The sequence below is a fragment of the Rhincodon typus genome, chromosome 25, assembly GCF_021869965.1.
Source record: "Rhincodon typus isolate 14 chromosome 25, sRhiTyp1.1, whole genome shotgun sequence".
Taxonomy (NCBI): Eukaryota; Metazoa; Chordata; class Chondrichthyes; order Orectolobiformes; family Rhincodontidae; genus Rhincodon; species Rhincodon typus.
Genome location: NC_063356.1, coordinates 43,619,791 through 43,642,893, shown reverse-complemented (window position 1 = coordinate 43,642,893; position 23,103 = coordinate 43,619,791). Strand labels below are relative to the sequence as shown.

At 41.9% G+C, this 23,103-nt stretch overlaps 1 protein-coding gene across 1 annotated transcript in view; it reads left to right on the top strand.

Moving 5' to 3' along the window:
- LOC109937061 (choline/ethanolaminephosphotransferase 1) overlaps positions 1-23,103 on the top strand; it is a 35,660-nt gene extending 12,557 nt beyond the window's left edge. The window contains exons 2-8 of the mRNA XM_020535677.2: positions 566-713; positions 8,857-8,998; positions 11,951-12,035; positions 14,651-14,782; positions 17,006-17,164; positions 17,929-18,054; positions 19,765-23,103. Of these exons, the coding sequence (XP_020391266.1) occupies positions 566-713; positions 8,857-8,998; positions 11,951-12,035; positions 14,651-14,782; positions 17,006-17,164; positions 17,929-18,054; positions 19,765-19,905 (933 nt within the window). The 3' untranslated portion in view covers positions 19,906-23,103. The remainder of the gene's footprint in view (positions 1-565; positions 714-8,856; positions 8,999-11,950; positions 12,036-14,650; positions 14,783-17,005; positions 17,165-17,928; positions 18,055-19,764) is intronic.

Here is a 23,103-nt window from a genome sequence, read left to right as displayed (position 1 = left end):
CGCACGCACACCAACAGAACCGCAGAGTTTCACAGTGCCACTGCGAATTGCTCTGAGGGTATGGGGGACACCATCTAACTGTAACCCATTACCCTCTCCAGAGATAGTAAGAACTGCCAATGCTGGAGTCAGATAACACAGTGTGGAACTGGAGGAGCATAGCAGGCCAGGCAGCATCAGAGGAGCAGGAAAGTTGATGTTTCGGGTCGGGACCCTTCTTTAAAAATGGAGTTAGCCTTTGAGCTGGTGGCATATCAGAGCCCAAGTGTATTATTCAGTGGAAACATTTAATAAAAGTCTGACTTGCATTTCTGTAGCATCTTTCAGGACCATGACACATCCCAATGTGCTTGAAAGCCAATGTGGTAATGATTGCTATCATAATAACTGACTTTTTCTCTACATGGTGCTATTGTGATCCGCTGTGTTATTTGCAGTATACAAAGTGATTTCAGTCAATGCCACTTCACAGTTGTCTGTGCTTTTTTATTTGTTGATTCTGCCTCTGGTGTGTGAGGGTGTCTGCTGTTGCGTTTGGGCTCATTCAGTGTTTTGTATTCTGCAGGCACCTCTGTGGGCATACTTGGCCTGTGCTTTGGGTCTTTTCATCTACCAGTCCCTTGATGCTATAGATGGGAAGCAGGCGAGAAGAACCAATAGCAGTAGTCCTCTTGGAGAATTGTTTGACCATGGCTGTGATTCACTTTCTACAGGTAGGAACTCACTTACTTTATCGGCTGAATATAAAGAAACCTATCTTGTAAGATTAGTCAGGCTATTGTAACCAGTGTCTTTCGAAAGCAGTGCAGGCCCAGAATTGGAATGGGAGTAGATGGCATGAGTATGAAGTTGGATGAGTGACAGGAAGCAGTAGTAGTGACAGTTGTTTTTCAGACTGGAGGAAGGTTTCCCTAGGGATCGAGACTAGTGATACAGGAAACTGAGAGGAGAATAGTGATAGACTTTAAGGGGGCATGGACTGATCAAATGAGTAGACACTGGCAGATGAAATTTAATGCAAGGAGGTGTGAAGTGAAACATTTAATATGAAAAATGAAGAAGACCAATAAAGTAATGGCTACAATTCTAAAGAGACACAGGAGCTGAGAGACCTGGCTGGTATATGTGCACCAGATGCTAGAAGAAATTTAGAAGGATCTCGATCATTCTGGATCTGCCACTATATAACTAGAGGATATAAATAAAGTTATTGAAGGAATAATGCTAAGAATCTAGATTGCATAGATGTTACTAATTAATGAGTTCAGAGAAAACAAATTAAACACAATAGAGAAGAAAATCTTGTTTATTGGGATAGAATCAGAGGCCTACAGCAAGGAGACAGGCCCTTCAGCCCAAACTGGTCCATGCCAACCAAATATCCATCCACGCTAACCCTGTTTCCCTGCACTTAGCCCATATCCTTCTAAAGCTTCCCTATTCATGTAATAGTCCAAATGCCTTTTAAATGTTGTTAACGTATCCGCCTCAACCACTTCTGCTGACAGCTCCTTCCATATGTGTACCACCATCTGTGTTTAAAAAAAAGTTGCCCCTCGGGTTTCCATGTATTCTTTCTCCTCTTACCTTAAACTGATGCCCTCCAGTCCTCGATTCCCAAACCCTGGGAAAAAGACTGAGTGCATTCACCCTATCTGTGCCTGTCATGGGGAGGCAATGGCCTAATGGTATTATCGCTGGACTGTTAATCCAGAGACCCGGATAACATTCTGGGGACATGGGTTTGAATCCCACCAGGGCAGATGGTGGAATTTGAATTCAATAAATATCTGGAATTAGGAACCTAAAGATGACCATGAATCCATTGTCGATTAGTGAACCCATCTGGTTCACTAATGTCCCTTAAGGGAAAAAAAACTGCCATCCTTACCTGGTCTGGACTACATGTGACTCCAGACCCACAGCAATGTGATTGACTCTTAACAGGCCTCTGGGCAATTAGGGATGGGCAATAAATGCTGCCTAGCCAGTGACGCCTTCATCCTGTGAATGAATAAAGAGGAAAAAAAAAAATCCGCCCCCCCCCGTCTCCTACACTCTAAAGAAAAAAGTCTTAGCTTGTCCAACCTCTCCCTATAACTCAGTCTCTTGAATCCTGGCAACATCCTTGTAAATCTCCTCTGCATTCTTTCCAGTTTAATAACATCCTTTCTATAGCAAGGTGAACAAAACTGATCACCATACTCCAAGTCTGGCCTCACCAACGCCCTGTACAACTGCAACATAATTTCCCAACGTCTATACTCAATGCCCTGACTGATGAAGGCCAGTGTGCCAAAAGCCGCCTTCACTGCCCTGTGACTCCACTTTCAGAGAACCATGCACCTGAGCTCCAAAGTCCCTCCATTCCACTACACTCCTCAAGGCCCTACCATTTACCACAAAACTCCTATCTTGATTTGACTTTCCAAAGTGCAACACCTCACAGTTGTATTAAACTCCATTTGCCATTTCTTGGCCCACTTCCCTAGCTGATCAAGATCCTGCTGCAATTTCTGTCAACCTTCCCCACTGTCCACGATACCACCTATTTTAGTGTCATTTGCAAACTTACTAATTATGCCTTGTACATTCTCATCCAAATCATTGATATAGATAACAAACAGCAACGGGCCCAGCACCGACCCCTGAAGCACACCATTAGTCACAGGCCTCCAGTCCGACAAGCATCCTTCCAGTATTCCTCTTTGCTTCGTACCATCAAGCCAACTGTGTATTCAATTTGCTAGCTCTCCCTAGATTTCATGCGATCTAACCTTACACAGCAGCCTACCATGTGGAACTTTATCAAAAGCCTTACTGAAATCCATATAGACTGTGTCTACTGCCTTGGCCTCATCAACCTTCCTGGTCACTACTTCAAAGAATTCTAACAAATTTGTGAGACATGATCTCCTACACACAAAGCCATGCTGACTACTACTAAACAAACCCTGTCTTCCCAAATGCATGTATATCTTATCCCTCCGAATCTTCTCAAGTAACTTACCTACCACAGATGTTAGGCTCACTGGTCTATAATTCCTAGGTTTTGTTTTGTAGCTGTCCTTGAATAAGGGCACAACATTCGCTACCCTCCAGTCTTCCGGGACCATACCCATGCTTAATGATGCAAATGAATGAGCCAGGGTCTCCACAGTTTCTTCTGTAGCCTCATGCAGGGTTCTTGGATATACCTGGTCAGGACCAGGAGATTTATCCACCTTTGTACATTCTAATACTTCCAACACAACCTCCACTATGATATGGACTGTTCCCAAGATATCATCACTAACTTCCTCAAATTCCCAAGTCTTCATGTCTTTCTCCATGGTAAACGCAGAGGAAAAATATTCATTCAGGACCTTGCCCATTTCCTGCAGTTCCATACGTACATGTCTTTGAGGGGTCCTTTCTCTCCTTCTCGTTATTCTTTTTCCTTTAATATACTTAAAGAATCTCTTTGGATTCACCCTAATCTTCTCAGCCAAAGCTATATCGTGCTCCCTTTTCACCCTCCTGATTCCTCCTTCAGTAAACTCCTGTGTCCCCTATATACCTTCAGGGATTCCCTTGATCCCAGCTGCCTGTACTTGAGCCATGCCTCCTTTTTTCTGGTCAATACCTCAATATCTCTTGTCATCCAGGGTTCCCTACTCCTGCCAACATTGCCCTTTACCCTCACAGGAACGTATAGACCTTGAACTCTAGTTGTGATACTTTTAAAGGCCTTCCACTTGGCAGAGATCCCTTTGCCCACAAACAAACAACTCTAATCAGCCCCTACAAGCTCCTGTCTAATGCTACCAAAATTCACCTTACCCCAATTTAGAACTTGAACCTGTGGACTGGTTTTGTCCCTCTCTGTAACTATTTTAAAATTTATAGATTTATGGTCACTGGTCCCAAAGTGCTACCTCACTGCCACCTCAGTCACCTGTCCTGTCCTATTTCCCAACAGTAAGTCGGGTTTTACCCCTCTCCCGAGTAGGACCCTCTATATGCTGCTTGAGGAAACTTTTCCTGAACACATTTAACAAATTCCACCCCATCTAAACCCTTAACACTATGGCAGTCCTGGTTTATGTTAAGAAAATTAAAATCCTCCACTATGACAACCCTATTGCTCTTGCAAGTCTCCCCACATAGTTGTTCCTCTAATTCCCGTTGACTATTTGGGGGCCTATAGTACAACCCCAATAACGTCACCAACCCCTTCTTGTTTCTTAGCTCCACCCACAAAGCCCTGCTGAATGATCCCTCAGTTATTTCATCTCTGACTACTGCTGTGATACTCCCCTTAATCAAAAATGCAACTCCCCCTCCCCTCTTTCCTCTACCTCTGTCCCGCCAAAAGAACCTGTACCCTGACACATTAAGCTGTCAGTCATGTCCCTCCCTTAGCCATTTTTCTGTAATGGCTATAGTATCCCAGTCCCATGTACCTATCCACGCCCTGAGTTCATCGTCCTTACTTGTCAGACCTCTTGCATTGAAATAGTTACAATTTAATTCAACAGGCATTCCTTGCTCCTGTCCTGTTCCAGCCTGACCTGTCTCTTCAACTTGCTTGGCATGAATGTGAGAAAATGTAGAAACAGACATTAATGATTAGAGGAAGGAACACAAAATCTTGGGAAAAGTTTAACAGTGTGGGATAAACAGAGGAATAAACTGTCTCTGCAAAAGAGAAGTAGTAGAAGTCGTCAAACTCACAAGCAATACAGTTATACACTGGACAGGAACAAGATGGCAAACACTTGAAATAATTACTTACTTGCATTCAAAAGTGAAGCTGTGAACTATGTCTTTCCCAAACAGTGGACATGGAAATTCCAGACAAGTGCCAAACAGGATCGACCATGCTATCTAGTGTACTGACAGAATTACAAAGAATTAAAAATGACAGAGTTGTTACAATGCAGAATGAGGCCATTTGGCTCATCATGCCTGCACCAGCTCTTGGAGCATTTTGACTTGGTGCCATTCTCCAGTCTTTACCCAGTATCCTTGCAGGTCGATGATTATTTGAATAGAGACAGATGTTCTTTTAAATACCTCAATTGAAACTGCCTCTAGGCAGTGGATTCCGAAACCCTAACTAATCTCAGTGTGCAAAGCTTTCCTCTCTCAACATTATTACTTCCTTTGCAAATTACTTGAAAACTGCGCCTTCTCATTTCTTGAAGCTTTTAAGAGTGGAAGCAGTTTCTCCCTATTGACTCTGTCCAGAACCTTCATGATTTTAAAAACTTAATGAGCATATGAACAAGGACAAAGAGTAGACCACTTGGCCTTTTGAGTCTGCTCTGCCATTCAATAAGATCATGACTGATCTGATTTTAGTCTATGCTCTACATTCCTGCATACCCCAAATAATCTTTTGTTCTCTTGGTCATAAAGAATTTGTCTAACTCTGCTTTAAAATATTTAAAGACTCTACATTTACAACCCTTTGAGAAAGGGAATTCCAAAGTCCCTCAACGCTCAGATTTTTTTTTTCTTCATCTCTGTCTTAAATGGGTGACCCATTTAAACTATGACCCACGGTTTTAGATTCTCCCATGAGAGAGATCATCCTATCCACATCCACCTAGGTAATCCCCTCAGGGTCATGTATGTTTCAATTAAGTCACCTCTGACTTATCTAAACTCAAGGATACAGGAATTTTCTCACAGAAATCTGTTCATTCCAAGTGTTAGTCTAGTAAATCTTCTCTGAACAGCTTTCATGGTATTAATGGAGATAGCAAGAACTGCAGGTGCTGGAGTCAAAGACAATACAGTGTGGAGCCGGAGGAACACAGGCCAGGTACCATCAGAGGAGCAGGAAAGTTGACACTTCAGGTCGGGACCTTCTTCTGAAGATGTCAACTTTCCTGCTCCTGTGATGCTGCCTGGCCTGCTGTGTTCCTTTGGCTCCACACTGTATTGTTTCCAATGTATTAATGTCCTGTACATATGGTGGCCTGTACATATGGTGGCCTGTACACAGTACTCCTATCTTCCAAACTTCCATCAGATCTCCTCTCTGCCATCTCCACTCCAAGAAAAACAGTCTCAACTTCTCCAGTCTATCTTCACAACTGAAGTTTCTCATCCCTGGAACCATTATTGACACCTTCTGCATTCTGTCCAATGCATTCACATCCAGAAGAGTGTTGTGCATAACTCTGTGCAGTACTCCAATTGATGTAAAACTAATATCCTACACATGCTCAGCATGATCTTCATACACTTGTAATCTTTAGCCTTCTTAATAAAACCTAGAATACTGTATACTACTTCAACCGCGTTCCCTGTGGTGTGGCTCTTATTTTACACACTCTCAAATTTGTTTTCTACCAAAATGTATCACTTCACACTTCTCCACATTGAATGCCCAATCAGCTAACTTGTCAATATTCTTTAGTTCGAAACTCTCGTCCTCCCAGTTTACAATGCTTACAAGTTTTGTGTCATCTACAAACTGTGAAATTGTCTCCCACGCACCAATGACTAGATCACCACTACATTATCTGCAAAATACTAGGGTACTGATAATGATTCCAATCGAGCTCTGTTCTTGTCCCAGTCAGCACACTTACTTAATTATTCAATGTTCTTTCTGCCATTATCCCAAATCTTATGGCACAATGATCTCTGTCTCCTAAATGTTCCCCCATTGATACTTGATCTCATTGGCCAATCTTATTCCCAAGAACCAAGTCTAGGAATGCCTCCTTTCGCATTGGATTTGACACAAACTGTTGTGGAAAATTCTCCTGAACAGAATCTAGGAATACTTTCCACCTGTTGCCCCTTTTGCATTCCCTGTCTATATTTAGTTAATTAGAGTTCTTGATTATGACAACACTACAATGTTTGCAGGTCTGTCATTTCCTTGCATATTAGTTGGTGGCCTATCCATATTACTTTTTCCTTAGCACTAGTCAAATCAGTTCTCTCTGGGGTATTCTCTTTCTCTAGCATTGCAATATTCTCTTTAACCAGTATTACCACCTATCTTGGGTAGACCCACAAAGCTAATAAGGAGGGAATTCCAGGATTTTGACCCAAAGCCTTGGGTCTTTTAGTCAAAATTACGGATTGTACCAAAGTGGACGAGCAGAAGAATGGAAGGACCAGCCATGCAGCACAATATTGAAATAGTCAGGGCTGAGACTCAAAGAGCCGTGGAGTCAATGATCAACATGCCTAACCAGTGCGATGGTTGACACAGCCAAAATAACTTTTTATTCTACTGCTATAGATAAAAGATTGGAGAAATTCTGATAATTTTGAAATGACCAAATTGAGCTCTGGTCAGATCTGGACCGGTGTCAAGCCAAGTAGGGGACCAGTGTCTGGTACAAGTCAGCCTTGGGTAGGGGGGGTTACCCGTTGCTCGTTTAGTATTCCTTTCATCTTTGTAAATTCGAGGGAATATAAACCCAGTCAACAGAATCGCTCCTAATTGGACAATCCCCTCATATCAGGAGTCAGTCAAGTGAACTTTGGTTATGCTCCCTCTGGAGCAAATATGTTCTTCCTTATATAGAAATCAAAACAGCACACGCTAATCCAGGAGTAGCCTCACCAATTCAGTGTATAATTTCTTCACTCCAGTTCATTTATAACAAAAGTGAACCATTCACCTTCCTAGTTGCTTGCTGTGCCTGCATATCTCGTTTGTCTCCAGCTATTAAAAAGTTATTCTACTTCATTATTTTGCTGCCAGTATGGGTAACTTACACTTTGCCACATTGTATTTCATTGTTTGTAAACTGTTGCAGTATCCAGTGATGCTATTACTGTCACCATTTCCCCCTTTATTGCAAGGTTACTAATTAAACCTTTCTCATTGCCAGATCCCATATTCACTCAGTGGTTCCTTCATATGCTGATCAAGAAAACCATCTTGTGCACATCCCATTAACTCATCTCAGTGCAACAATGAAACAGATTTATTTTATCTATGTGCTTAATGATTAAAATCCCCATGATTACTTTTATTGCCTCTAATTTACTGAGTTTTATGCTCTGCCCTCCAGTACAAGTACTATTAGGGAACTAGTAAACAGCTCCCACCAATATCTCATTGCTGAGGTGAGGCTCTGCCCAAACTGATATTACTTTTTGATCTTTCAACTGTCTTTATAATATAATTTATTAGAGCAATTTCCTTTCATTTTGCCCAACTGAAGTTAGTTGGAATATTTAGTGTTCAACCTTGATCACTTTGGAAACTTTACTCTGTGATGTCTATTGGTCAAACCATTTAATTTCAATGTTTGTTATTTGTTCATCTTATTTGTAGTGAATGCTATGTGTAGTTAGAGAGAGAAATGATCCTAGCCTTTTTTCTGTTTATCCCTGATATAACCTTAATCTCTAATGCCTTAGTGTAAATGCTGTGTTCTTTTCATTTTTCTGTATTTTTAATTGTGGACTGAAATGCCTAACTTCAAGCCTACTGAATCAGCCCTGTTTAATGGATACTCTACATCTTCTTGCTATATTGCCATCTTTATCCAACCTCTTCAAATCATTCCTACTGGGAAGCACACTAGTGTGCCACATCAAGAGCTCCGGCTGTTCCTTTCACTGAGTGTTTAACGTTGGTGGGTGAAGATCGGGTCAGGAAAGAACATGCTTGATATCTTCACATTCATTGAGCTAACCCCAGTGGCCGAACTGAACAGCACTAATTAGATGGGCTGGAAGGCATGACGTTATTTCTTGCTGCTCCTGGACAGACCTTAGTTTAATCTGAGGAGCATTTTGCTGGACCATCTCCAGGTGCTGAAGGTATATCTGATTCTCTGTGGTCCATGATTTCTGCTGAAGTAAACTTTGCTTATTTCCTTTCTGCAGTCTTTGTGGTCCTGGGGATCTGCATCGCTGTGCAGCTGGGAACAAACCCAGATTGGATGTTCTTCTGCTGCTTTGCTGGGGTCTTCATGTTCTACTGTGCACATTGGCAGACATATGTTTCTGGGACACTGCGCTTTGGAATGTGAGTATTAAAAGAGGCAATGGGGAGATGATGAAGCACAGCACCTTAGACAAGGGTGGAAATCCGGATCAACAAGAACACTGTCCCTGTTGTGCCCTGTGTGAATGCACAAGGAGGTTGAGTGGAGCGTGATTGAGCCAAATGGCCAGTTGCTGTGCTGCATACATAAGTAATATTATCTCACTTACTTTTCCACCTTTGTGCAGGTATGTAAAAAATCAGTTGTTCACTGATCTTTAGGTGATGAATATGTACAAATACGCGTGAGCTTCAGCATGTGTGTAATTTTTAACTAGTAACCAGGCACAAGGTGATCTGATGCCTACTTTTCTTTATTTCAAAAGAACATAGGTTTAAGTTCCAATGCCGTTGTTTTGGATTCCGTGTCTGGTGGAGCTATTAGCTGCAGCCAGTGTTGTCCCTTGAATATTCAACTTCGCAGCTGGGCCCCTCTGAATCCAGCCTGTCTTGGAGAACTGTTCCACTGAGCGAAGTTATTCTCAGACAGTACCTCTTTGTAACTTGCTCTGTTTTTTTGTCCTGTTTATAGTATTTCATTGTTCCATAATTATTCTCTGACAGATTCGATGTCACAGAAGCTCAGCTCTGTGTTGTAGTTACACAAGTTGTGACAGTGATTATGGGGCCTTCACTATGGAATATTATGGTAAACACCAGCCTTCTGGGTGACTGCATGTGGACTGTAACCAATCAGACTGCCGCTCTATCATGCACTTTAGCCAAGTAGAGCCCCTAGGCTTCTATCTTGTGACAACGCACCATTGATAATTAATCATTGAAAGTGTTACAAAGTCTCCATTGCAGAAAACCCATGCACTTTCCATAAAACTGCACAATTCTTCAAATTGCCTGCTTGATGTGAAGCACCATCTTAAATTCTCATTGCTATTTGTGCAGAGGGGAGATAGGCACCCTGCAGCCTACTAAATTCTAGACTATTTAAATGGTAGCATTAGAGTTATGATGGATGGTTTTTATACTCAACCCTTGCTTCCTTTCATTGCTGCTGGTAGTGATGATCCTTGTTGGGATATTGTCTGCAAAGTGGTGAGCATCGCCACATTTTCAGTGACAGCAGCTTACAGCTCCAGCAGAGTCTGATGTAACCTGCCTCACCAGAAGTCACCATCACAGTTACAATCTAGTCAACTGGAAGGCATCAGGAGAAAGGGAGATGATGGCTTAGTAATATTGTCACTAGATTAGTAATCGAGAGACCCCATTAATGTTCAGGGGCTGTGAGTTCAAATCCCACCATGGCAGGTGGTGGAATTCGAATTTAATAAAATCTGGAATTAAAAGTCTAGTCGATTGTCATGAAACCTGTTCATGAGTAAAGTGATGGACGCTTTTGTCAACAGTGTGATCAAGCAGCATTTACTTAGCAATAGCCTGTTCACTGAAATTCCGTTTGGATTATGCCTAAGAAACTAAATTCCTGACCTCAGTACAGCCTTGATTTTAAATATGGAGAAAAGAGCTGAATTCTAGAAGTGAGGTGAAAGTGACTGCCCTTGTCAGCAAGGCTGCATTTGACCGAATGAGTCATCAAGGGGTCCTAGCAAAACTGGAGTCAATGAGAACTGAATTCGGGGGTGAGGTCTGCACTAGTTGCAGTCATACCTGGCAGAAAGTAAGTTAGTTGTGGTTATTGGAGGTCAGTCATCTCAGCTCTAGGTGTTCCTCAGTGTAGTGTCTGAGGCCCAATCATCATCACCTGCTTCATCAATGATCTTCTTTCCATCATAAGGTTAGAGCGGGGATGTTTGCTGACGATTGCACAATTTTCAGCATCATTCTTGACTCTTCAGATAGTGAAACAGTCAATATCCAAATGCAGCAAGACCTGGACGGTATCCAGGTTTGGGCTAACAAGTGGCAAGTAACATTGCCTGACACTTGTGTGGCATTAATGACCATCTCCAACAAGACAGAATCGAACTACTGCCCATGACTTACAATGGCATCATCTCTGAATCCCTCACTATCAACATCCTGGGTGTTACCAGGAATTGAACTCGACTAGCCATACAAATAGCAACTATGAGAGCAGATCAGAGGTTAGGAATCTTGCAACAAGTAACTCACATCCCAACTCCTTGTTCACCATCCACAAGGCATAAGTCAGGAGTATGTTGGAATACTCCCCACTTGCTTAAATGAATGTAACTCCAACACTCAAGAAGCTTGACACCAATGAGGACAAAACAGCCTGCTTGATTGGAACCATATCTACAAACATCAACTCCCTCCACCACCTACACTCACTAGCAGCAGTGTGTAGCATCTCCAAAATGCATTGTAAAAGTTCACCAAGGCTCCTTAGACAATACCTTCCAAAGCCATGACCACTCCCATCTGGAAACACAAGGGCAGTAGATACATGGAAACACCATCACCTGTACATTCCCCTCCAAGCCACTCATCAATCTGGAAATATATCATGTTGCTGGGTCAAAATCCTGGAACTCCCTTCCTAATGGCATTGTGAGCCTACCTACAGCAGGTAGACTGTAGCAGTTCAAGAAGATGGCTCACCACCACCTTCTCAAGCCCAACTAGGGATGGGCAATAAATGATGCCTTGGTGCTACTCTCAATCTGTGAATGAATTAAAATAATGGAAACTCCTGACCTCAGCCTAAAAATTTAAAGATTGCTGTCACTACCCCAAGCTGAGTTTGAGTAACGTCCTGAAGATTGCCTCCTCTTCAGGGGATGACCTGCTGTTTGTGGTCAAAGAAACTTACACCAATAAATTGCAAATGGTGTTCTGAGAAAATGGAGCATTAGAGACAGTGCAAAAGGGGTCTAGTGGAATGAGTTACTCTGCTACTTTGGTGCATGATTGAACCGCAGTTGCATTGCTTGAGAATGTGCTAACTATCAGTGAGTGGCTCTAATACTGATTTCTGCTTTCTCACCCAATCAGAATTGATGTGACTGAAGTGCAAATCTTCATAATTATCCTGTTTTTATTGGCTGCGAGTGGAGGAACTGCGTTTTGGGAATCTATGGTAATTAATAACATAATTGAATTCTGACCCTGGTTACTTGTGGAGTTACTGGGGACGGAGGAGCTTGTCCTATCCAGGGACTGTCCTACTCTTTCTCCTACAGAGAATGGAAAGGGCACAAACTGAAGTATTGAGAAGCTGCTGTTTCCCCTCTAATACTTGATTAATTGTCTCCTTTCGTTAATGATGGAAATTTGCTTCCAGATTCCTGCTCGAGTATTCAGCTACATTTAGTGGGGTTTTATTTAAGACACATGTCCTGGATTCACTTAAATATAGTAATACATTGTGATTTTGTTTTAATGTGCTCCATTTTAAGCACGGTGTGCTCTATGGACAGTTTGTCAAACTCTGCACAGTTCCTTCAAGGCATTGAGCAGTGTGCCACTGTATCCTATTCCTAGTGGGGCAAACCAAGGGAGCTGAAAAATTAGAGACCAGCTCGTTCTTCTGGCTAGGGTCCTGATCTAGGATGGCCTGTGGTCCCAGTGGGACTGTTTACTTTCCATAAAGGAACTAAATACTGTTCAATGTGGTAAAGGTACAGTTGTAATCTCTGTATTAAGCCCATTAAAAGGGGGTGAGAATGATCCTTAGACCCGAGTCAGCCTAAGGTAAAACTACAGATGTTTAATGGCTTCAGCAAGCCAGTCATGGAGCTGACAGTGGAAATGGTGATAGTACTGGAGTGCTGTGGGATTGAAGTCTCCCATTGTACACAATCACTCTAACTCTGCCCAGTATAACTCTGAAAATATAAACAGTTTGCCTTTACAAAATGCATTTAAAATGCTCCAAGGTACTTCCCAGTGTGTTATCAGATAATTTGATGGAGTTACACAGGTGGTGTTAAGAGAAAGGACTTAGTGTCACCCCAGCCACAGCTTCATTGACCTTGCCTCCATCATAAGGTCAAACGTGGATATGTTTGCTGATGATTGGACAATATTCAACATTCCTCTTTGAAGGGTGGAATAGATTTTAGGGTTGAACGGCCTCATCATTTGTTCCTATGCTCTGAGTCCTTGCGTTTTTCTCAGTTGAGCAATCCGCAGTAGACAAATTCCTGTTATTTCTGGGTTAACAATTGTATCTTTGGTGAGAGGCCTAACTCTGAAAATACACACAGTACCCAACAAATGTTCACTTTGAGTAAAACATTCGAGATCTGTCTTATCCCTGCATAGCTCATACGGGTCAGAGACCTCTATGATAATGTTCCATAACTGAGACATATTGTCTTGTAGAGATCGATTTGTTAGAAGTCTGTGTTTCTCACCTGAGATCATCAAATGGGTAACATTGAGTATGTTGAGCACTCATACAAAATACAAGTCTTTGTCCTGTTTTGTTCCTTTACCTCTATCAGGGGCTTATTGTGGAACTGCAGATCAAGAAAGCTTTGACCCAGGCTTAATAACGCCTGGTTGGTAGGTCTGAGCTTCGCTTAGAGTAAAGAATACTACAGCTGACTACTTAACTTCTGTTAAAGGTCAAAGATTTGGAGAGTTCCTGAAACAGGAGTGGCATCATTGGAATTGATTTGTGAAGGAGGCATTTCATTGAGAAAGCTAAGGAAAATAAGCCAATTTATTTATTGATTGAACACAATAAGGTTTTCTTCTGTGTGTGACCTTGTGCCTTTGTTGTCTGTGGGGGTAAAGTGGACTGTGGGGTCAGCACCTACAATCCCATCTGTTAGACTCTCACTGTCCAAAGAGGCATGTTCTGGATTTTGGCCCTGCCTGAGTTGCTGCATTGATTGTGCAATCAGCATCATTCTAGGCTCTAAAATCCTGGGTAGAGTAGTACTCAGTGATTTGTGCCATTTATCCTACACACCTGAGTCACTACTGGAACAACGCCATAAGTATCAGATGCCCTTTGCTGCCAATTCCTAGTTCTGAATTGATTGCTAAGGTGCATTCACTGATCTATTCTGATTACAACAACCATCAATTAAATGTTATAACTGGGAATAACCAGGGTTCTGTTCAGTTAATGAACTTCAATAGTCTAGTTCTGCACCTGGACTTCCTCCGATCTGACGCCTGACTTTCCTACCTCAGTGCTGTTCAGTGGTATATGGTGGATGTCTGAAGCCTTATGACCTTATAGGGTAACTCTTGTTTATTGGCAGATTTCCTTCAGGGTACATCCCTGTCTTTCATTGCAGTTTTGGATATAAAGCAGGTACGGCCTCGATGGTGTTCAGTCATGAACATGAGAAACTTGGGTATTTTAGTCTGCAAAAGAGGCATTCAGGAAATGCTCTTAGAGGGAGATATGGATATTGAAAAGGCTAATATGGATTTTACTCAATTAGATAAGGGAACACTGATTCTAACCGGTCAAAGACAACTTTAGGAGTGATCCAAGATTGTCTTCTTCAACGAGAGTGAGCACTCTGAGTAGTGGAAACAAAAGTCCTGAAATAACTGGAGAGTTTGGCTTCTGTCAGGGGCAGAAACTGTTCAGTCTTCCAGTTGAAAGGGCCATGAGAGGTCTGATGAGGCTTCTCTCATTATTCTCTATTGCAGTTTGGGCAGTGAATTCTAGAAATGTTTTTGTCATTCTTATTTTCTCTCTTTAATCTTTTTGTTTCCCCTGAGAAGATCCCAGTGCTGGAAATTCAAGTTAAAATTGTGCCTGCTCTCCTTGTGGTAGCAGGTGGAATCTTCTCCTGCACTAACTACTTCACTGTCATCTTCACTGGCGGCGTTGGCAAGAACGGCTCCACCATAGCTGTAAGTGGCTGCAGCTCTGAGGGCAACTTGGGGGTTGGGGTGTGTGTGTGTGTGTGTGTGTGTGTGTGTGTGTGTGTGTGTGTGTGTGGAGGAGGAGGAGGAGGGGGTGGTTGTAAGAAGGGAAAAGGGCATCAGACCAGCATGGGGGTGATGTGTAAGTAGGCGAGCTGACATAGCATCCCAACAGACTGATGACAAATCAGAAGACATTCAAGGAGAGGCAAGTTTGTGTTAGGGTGTGGATGCCAAGTGGTGTATTTGGACTTTCAGAAGACTTTTGATAAGGTCCCTCAAAGGAGGTTAGTGGAAAGAGACAAAGCACATGAGCTAGGCAGCAATATGTTAACATAGGTTGGAATTGGTTGACAGAAAGAAAGTAAATAGGGTCTTTTTCTGAGTGAGAGGCAGTGATTAGAGGAATACGACAAGGATCAGTACTTCAGGTCCATATATGAGGCCACCAAATGTAACGTTTCCAAGTTTGTTGATGGCGCAAAACTGGGCAGGATTGAGAGGTAGAAGCAAAGAGGCTCTTTAGTAATTTAGATGAGTTAAGTGGGCAAACGCATGGTAGATGCAGTACAACATGGCTAAGTATGAAGTTATATACTTTGGTGTCGGACAACGGAAAGACAGTATTACTTTAAGCGGTGATCTATTGGGAAGTGTGGATGTACAAAGGCATCTGAGTGTCCTTGTACACCAGTCAATGAAAGGCTGGTGCAGCAAACAATTAGAAAGGCAAATGGTATATTGGCCATGATGGCAAGAGGATTTTAGTTCAGAAGTAGGGATGTCTTTCTGCAGTTATACAGGGCATTGCTGAGACTGCACCGGGATAATTGCATACAGTTTTGGTCACCCTACCTAAGAGAGGATATACTTGCCATAGAGGGAGTACAGTATGAGGTTCACTCGGCTGATACTGGGGATGGCAGGACTGTCCTATGAGGAGTGTTTAGTCTAACTGGACCTGTACACACAAGGGTTTAGAAGAATGAGAGGGGATCTGATTGGAATCTATTAAGTTCTAACAGGGGTCAACTGAGAAGTTTTCCCTGGCTGGGGAGTCTAGAACCAAGGGTGTCTCACCCTCAGGATACAGGATAAATTGGTAAGGAAAACATCTTTCACTCAAGGGGTAGTCCACATGTGGAATTCTCCACCACAGAAGGCAGTGGACGCCAAGCCACTGATTATATTCAAAAAAGGATGTTTAGATTTTAAAGGCATGAGGGGTATGAGGAGACAGCGGGAATATGGCATTGAGATGGAGGATCCACCATGATCTTATTGAATTGTGGAGCAGGCTTGAAGGCTGAATGGCCTACTCTTGCTCCTAATTTCTGTTTCTATGACAGAAATGAGAGAAGGAGGAGAATTCAAGAAGATATTAATGAGTTGCATCAATCAGAAGGTGAGAACAGACAGAGTTGCCAGCTGATTCTGACGGTCTCCGTAGGAATACTGAGCAGCTGCTCCATGGATATTTTCTAATCAACCAGTTCAGAGATGCATACCTTTGGAGCAGGTGAGACTCAAATCCGGGCCTTGTATGCTTATGGTGCTGTGGTAGCGTCCCTACCTCTGAAGCAGGCTGCCTGAGTTCAGTCCCATTGCTCTAGAGGTGTGTAATAACATCACTGAGCAGATTAATTAAAGAATATATATTTATAAAGTTCCAGTGTTCCCTGCAAGCCTACAATGTTGATTATGATCTGCATCAGGTCCTGAAAGAGTCAGGGCCACAAGACCATGTAGCCTTCTCAAACCCATTCTGAAGAACACACTAAGCTTGGAAAAGTGGCATTGTAAGACCAAAGCATGACCAGGATAAAGGAGGTGCAAAATGCCACATTTTTGCTGCTGTTCTACCTGTTCACGTTACAGAATCATACTGGAGAAAAAGCCTGAAGTAAAAGGAAGTAAAATGGATAGAGCTGTACAGTTATGAGGGGGTAGTGACAGAGGGCCATAAAGTGCTGGGGATTACAAAGTTAATGGACGTTTGGAAGTGGTCTGATCAAACTTTCTGACTGCACAATGATTTAATTTCCGTAGTCATGTTTTACTGCAGCTATTTGGTGGTCTCTGCAGACTGAGTGGGATGTCTGATTGGAGTACATCTTGTGCACCGAACACTTGAATCTGCTCTCTGCATGGGTATTTATATAAGATATGCAATGACTGACACTGTTAGTAATGTATCATTGTACATCACAGGGTACAAGTGTGCTGTCACCATTCCTGCACATAGGGGCAGTTATAACACTGGCATTGATGATCTACAAGAAATCTACCAGCCGGCTCTTTGAGAATAATCCCTGCCTGTACATCCTTGCGTTTGGCTTCGTCTCTGCAAAAATAACCAATAAATTAGTGGTATGTACTCTTCACTGGAGACGATTACTGTCTTCCACCCACATACATCCTAACCCCTCGGTATTGGTGGCAAGGCCTCAGTCTGCCTGATCAAAAGAACCGATGTTCAAGGAGGCAATCTTAAGTAATCGCTGAAGCATTATAATGCTTTCTGGTAGTCTGCACGTGGGCAGCTATTGTACTACTATAAGGCAGTTGACATATCTTCATTAGTCCCTTCCCCCTGCCCCACCCAACATCTTATAAACTTTCTTTTTGGTAAAGAATCCCTCAACCCATTGCAGTTGTCTGATACTGAACAAATTGAGCTTAATTTATGAATGTGTCAACAGCATCTCATTTGATAGCAATCTCATTTAAATCAAAAGATTATGGGTTCAAGTTCTACCCAGAGGCTTAATCGTTTAATCCAGGCTGACACTGTAGTGCAGTACTTTCTGGGCAGCTGAATTTCAGCTCTCCAGTGAATTTAAAGATCACACGGAACCTACTTCAAAGAGTTGGGTCTTCTTCCAATGTCCTGATTGATATTTATCCCTCAGGCAGCATTACTAAAATCAGATGGTATTCATTATCTCATTGTGACAGCTTCCTGCGTACAAATTTTATTTTGTACAGTGGTGTCTCAGACCAGTCAAGATAATGAATGCCTCAGTGCAAATACATGTTATTAATCTCATAATATTGCACTACCAGTGTTGGACCAGCATGTTATTTTAAAGCTGCTGCAGATCCAGTGAATAGATTCTCGTTTCTGATTTCAGGTAGCTCATATGACAAAAAGTGAGATGCACTTGCAGGACACAGCTTTCGTTGGGCCGGGGCTCCTCTTCTTGGACCAGTACTTCAACAGTTTTATAAACGAGTACTTGGTGCTCTGGATTGCTTTGGTAAGTGAGCAGAGCCTCTTGCCTAAATCAGTGTTTCTCACTTTCAGATGCGTCTAAACTGGCTACAGATTCAAATCGGTACCACTGATTTGTCGGGTTTAACTCGATTTTCATCCCTCTTGCAATTTTCCACAGTGGATATAAAGTTTGCTATTGAAGTCTGTCTGGTGATCTTGTGATATGGTGTTGTCCTGGTTGTTAGAGCTCAGATAGCAATGACACATGCCATTGCACAGCATAGGAATGAGTAGACATCTTGAGAAAAATATTATCAAGGCTATGATTTGGAGGGACTGTGCTGTCTGGGACTCAAATGTGAAGTTTGAGAAAAGGATCATCCAAAGCAAAGTTGTGAAAAGTCATCATGGTGAGGGTCATTTGGAGAGAATAGGAGAACCAATGAGCATTGAGTCGGGAATCTGTCAGTGGGATATCTCGTAAGCATTCCTTCAGTTATAGACAGCCAGATTCTGACTTAAACTTTAAAACTGTGCTTACCACTGTGACCTGAAGATCTGGATTTGATTTTGATTTGTGTGTTGAATCTGGGCCCATATACTTCTCTCACAGGCCCACTAAGCGGTTTGGCCGATGCTTACTTTCATTCAAAGAATAGGGATTCATGATTTGAGGATGTCTAATATAAGGAATATTCAGGATGCTGTGAAGGGTGTTTCGAATTTCCATGCTACTGCAAATTAGTAGATCCCAGAATGCCTTAGGCTTTTCTTCCCTTATTGTACAGTCACATCATCTTAATTGAGTGACAGGCAGCGTCACCATCCAGCATGTGCCACTAGAACAACCAACAACTAGTGCTATGGATAATAGAACTCATGATACTGCCATCCGTCAGACTGACCCTAACTTGGCAAAGCATCTCATTCTGCATTTGAAGCAGTCATAGAACAATACAGCACAGAGGAAACCATTTGATCCATTGAGTCTGTTCCCTGCCCCTTCCCCATAAAACATAACAATAATTGCCCTTGATTAATATATACTAAATTGATACCAATATAAAATAGGGAAACATTAAACTACAAGAGAAATAAAGAGCCTGGAGCATATTGATCAAAGTCCCCAGCACAACTCCACCTAAGGCATTGGGTCTTCCTGCAGTCTCATTCGGAAATGGGATAGGGTTGATGGTTGATTGGACAGTGCCTGGCGATGACCAGCTGGTCTGACAACAAAGACCATTTACTTCAGCAGTTGTTGAGCTAGAATTGAACAGTGAGCCCCTGAGCAAGTTTTCTGTTGACTGCACCTTCTTAAAGACACAACACAGCCAGCAGCTCCATGAAAATGCAGCCTCTAGTCTGACAGAAACTAGTAATGAGCATGCCTTAGGTTAAGCTATGATAGAGGCCCTCTAATATCCTGCCTGCAGCTCTGCACTGCTGATGTGGCTGATGGTATTGAAGGTCAGATGGGGACATTTTCCTATGGGGTTGTTGAATAGACATTGCACCTGGTGATGGGATGTTCCTTGATAATTGTTCTTTTACGGCATATTGTTGTGCAATACTCCTCTGTACTCAGCCTCTTTTTAAGTGTTGCAAGATTGTAGATGCGCACTTGTACTTGTATGGATGAGGATCCTTGCTTTCAGCCGTCTGGAGAGTGGTCAAGCATTATGTCCAGTGACTATGGAACCACTGCTTTTGATTTCTCACTCACTTTTTCTTTCTCTGCTTTGGCCCACAGGTCTGGTCTCTCTTTGACTTAATCCGTTACTCAGTGGGTGTTTGCAATCAGATCGCTTCCCACCTTCACATTAACATCTTCAAAATCAGCCCCCCTTCCTTCCCACCAGCCAACTCGCAGGAACAGAACCATCACAAATGACTTAACCATTGTGCTTGATGAGAGAGACTGCAGCACATGATTGAGGGAATGTACATAGAAAAATATGGAATTGGGAGAAAAAGTGAACAAGTTATTAATTTATCATTCAATCATTGTGTGCACTATTTTGTTTTATTTCAGCCTCAGTTTCTGAATTAAGCCTAACACTCCTAATCTGTGATGGGAAGGACTGACTTGCTACTGCATACATGTCTCCCTGTAACATTGGCAGCTCGGAAACAAACACAATGTGTATCTCCTTTGTATGGACCTGAACAAACATGAGATGCACTGTTGTGTTGTCTTTTCTTCAGGCCTTTTGTGGTCTGATGAACTGTTGACTGTCCACAGGCCTGGTATAATGCTCGTGCTTTGGAAATGAGCTTAATTGCTTTCCTGGAACCTAACTATATCTCGGAAAAATCAGATAAGCCATATTGCAGGTGAGAACTGCAGAAAGAGATTTTGTGCCAAGCTGGAAACTGACAGCAACTATGAGGTAATTGGGCTGTAGGAACAAGAGCTACAAAAATCTGGTTTTAACTTGTACAGCCTTAACAGGGTCAACTTGAAATTTAAAGGATGCGAGTGAGGTACAAACGTCTGTTATACCTGAGGATTGAATAGATTTTGCAATGCATTGTTTGTAATGTACGTCCCAAATTCACCAGTAAATTGTCTTTGAGGTGCTGCTGTTAACTGCTTCAACTGGACACGGGTGAGTGATTGAAGGGAAGGGCCTAATTTGGGCTGAATTGGCACTTTAAGGAGCAGAATCTTTGTAACAAGTTTACTTTTTCCACTGTGCTTTATTGCTATGTTTTCCACAATCTAGGCTGTCCATTTTCAGAAAAATAATGCTTTAAGTTTCAAAAATTGTTGTCTGGAGGATCCTGTAATCGTTCTCCCTGCCTGATAGATTTGTTGCTCTCAACGTCTGTCTACATCTTGCTAACTAGCGATCAGAGCCGAAGCACTTTTCTGTTTTGAAGTTAGTTCTGCCATTAAAAGAGTGAATTCATTACGTTCACAGAAGAGCCTGCACTGAGCAATCTTAACTTTTGGGGAATTCTTCAAATAAATCAAATATTCTCATTCCTTGGAAGTAGATTTGTATTTTAACCCCTTCAACCAGTGTTTGTGGTTGTACTGATTTTTTTTTTGTGGCTAAGTATCACTGAACCTTGGACAATAACTAGCTGCCAGTGGACACTGAGCAGACATTTATAATAACCTGGCTCTCCATCTGCTTATCCCAAATCTTGTAGAATCATTCTTCACGTCACTGTGCTTGAATGAAGGAACTTTACTGTGTGTGAGATGCTAGTATTCCTGTATTTAAAAAGTGACCCTCCATGATGTGAGAGTTTGTGGTAAGGAAGATTTTATCCATCTGAACATAAAAATAAGCCTGTAAGACCTAACTTGTCAGATGGATATAATAAACCCTAATGGTGTTTGACTATCTATTTGAAGGCAGTGTGCAGATCTCAGTGCTGTGTCTCTGACACTTGCTGGTCTGGTATGAAGATATGTGATGACAAGCTGAAGCCTGCAGTGACATTCCAGGGCAACGCCAGGCTTTCCAGCCAATGATAGGAAGAGGTAGCAGCTAAAAAGGGTTCAAGTATTTAATCAGTGAAAGCTTCAACATTGCTTCTCACCGTCATTACATGGGCAACAATGCACAACTCCTACAAGCTGGCATGAGTAACTTGGTGCTTGCTTACCTCCAGAATACTTCACACTTGTTTTGCTAATGAAGTGTGATCAGTTCTTATGTCAGTTGTCTGGACTTGTTGCTGTATACAAGGACATTGCCACCTGTGGTTCTTTTCACAGCTAACATTTTGTTTTCAACGGCATTGGTGCTGAAGCTGACAGGTCTAGAGTATTAACACTGTCAGAAGAAGCTGTGGGTTTATGCCTATACCAGCACAGATCTTTGCTTGTAGGCTACAGTATAGAGGAAAGATGCAATAAAGTTAACCTATTTTTGCACGCACCTATGCTCATTAGGAGATTTGCCATATACCTGCTGTTGTGCCCATGTATCAGGACAAGGAAAACTGGCAACAGCCAGAAGCAAAATTACATTGTATCTCTGATCTAAACATGCCATACTTTTTTGATACCAGTGAGTTTTGGTTTCACTAGAAAATGATGTAATTGCCTCATGACTATCATACAGTAACTGTGGAGAACACAAGTTTGTTGTTCTTCTGGATTTCCCTGTGGACGTTGATCCAAACAGGTTTAACTTTTCCAGTAAGTACCTTCAGAGTTTAAACAAGATGGCTATATTTTCTCATGAAATTATTTTGAATGTGCATTTGCAAAGCATATACTTTTTGAGCTTTTTTTGAGCATGTACTGTGAATCGTACAGGACTGTGGCTGATTAATAGTACAAGCTATTGCATTAACCTGAAACTCTGAAGTTTTAAATAACTTGATTTGTCTTAGGTCTTTAAGATTTTCTGTTATAATGTGAATTAACATCTTAATACAATCTACATGCTGGGCACACAGCCAGTTCATATCAGTGAAAAGGTCCAAACTTTGCAAGAAATTAACATGAGTACAATGTCCATGGTACATTTACAATGGGTTGTTGTCTTGATATGACATTGAACAGTTGCCAAGTAAGTATTATGACTGGATTCCTGTCAGTGTTTTGTAAACCGTGTGTGCAATGAGCCTGTGCCCTGAATTGTTTAGATGGGGATACAAGGGTGGTGAATCTCTCCCTTTATATATGAGGACAGCATAGGGTTCACTTTGATTAGTTGTTAGTGATGAAACTGCACTTCTAACATCACAAACCCAGCCACAGCCTTGTGTCTCCTCATATTTAATAACTGATAAGAATCATAAAATTAACCAAAGCATTTCTCTTTCCCTTGCCCCTTTTCTTAGGCTTAATTGTTTCTGCAGAAAGTGTTATAACTCAAAGAATCTGAGGTCTTATGCTACAGGAATGATTCAAAGAAATGTTGTATGATAGGTCTTGCAATGCACCAGCTTGTTCACTTGGAGCAACTGAATATAATGGAAAATTAATTTGTTTTTGCAGAAATCTTGTTTGTTTTGTGAACAGATGGTTCTCACCTAATTTTGCCTTTTAGTGTAACTCTTGATTTTATTCCATGCTTAACTGTAATTTTCTGTTCTTTCTAAATAAAAGTAAATACCAAGT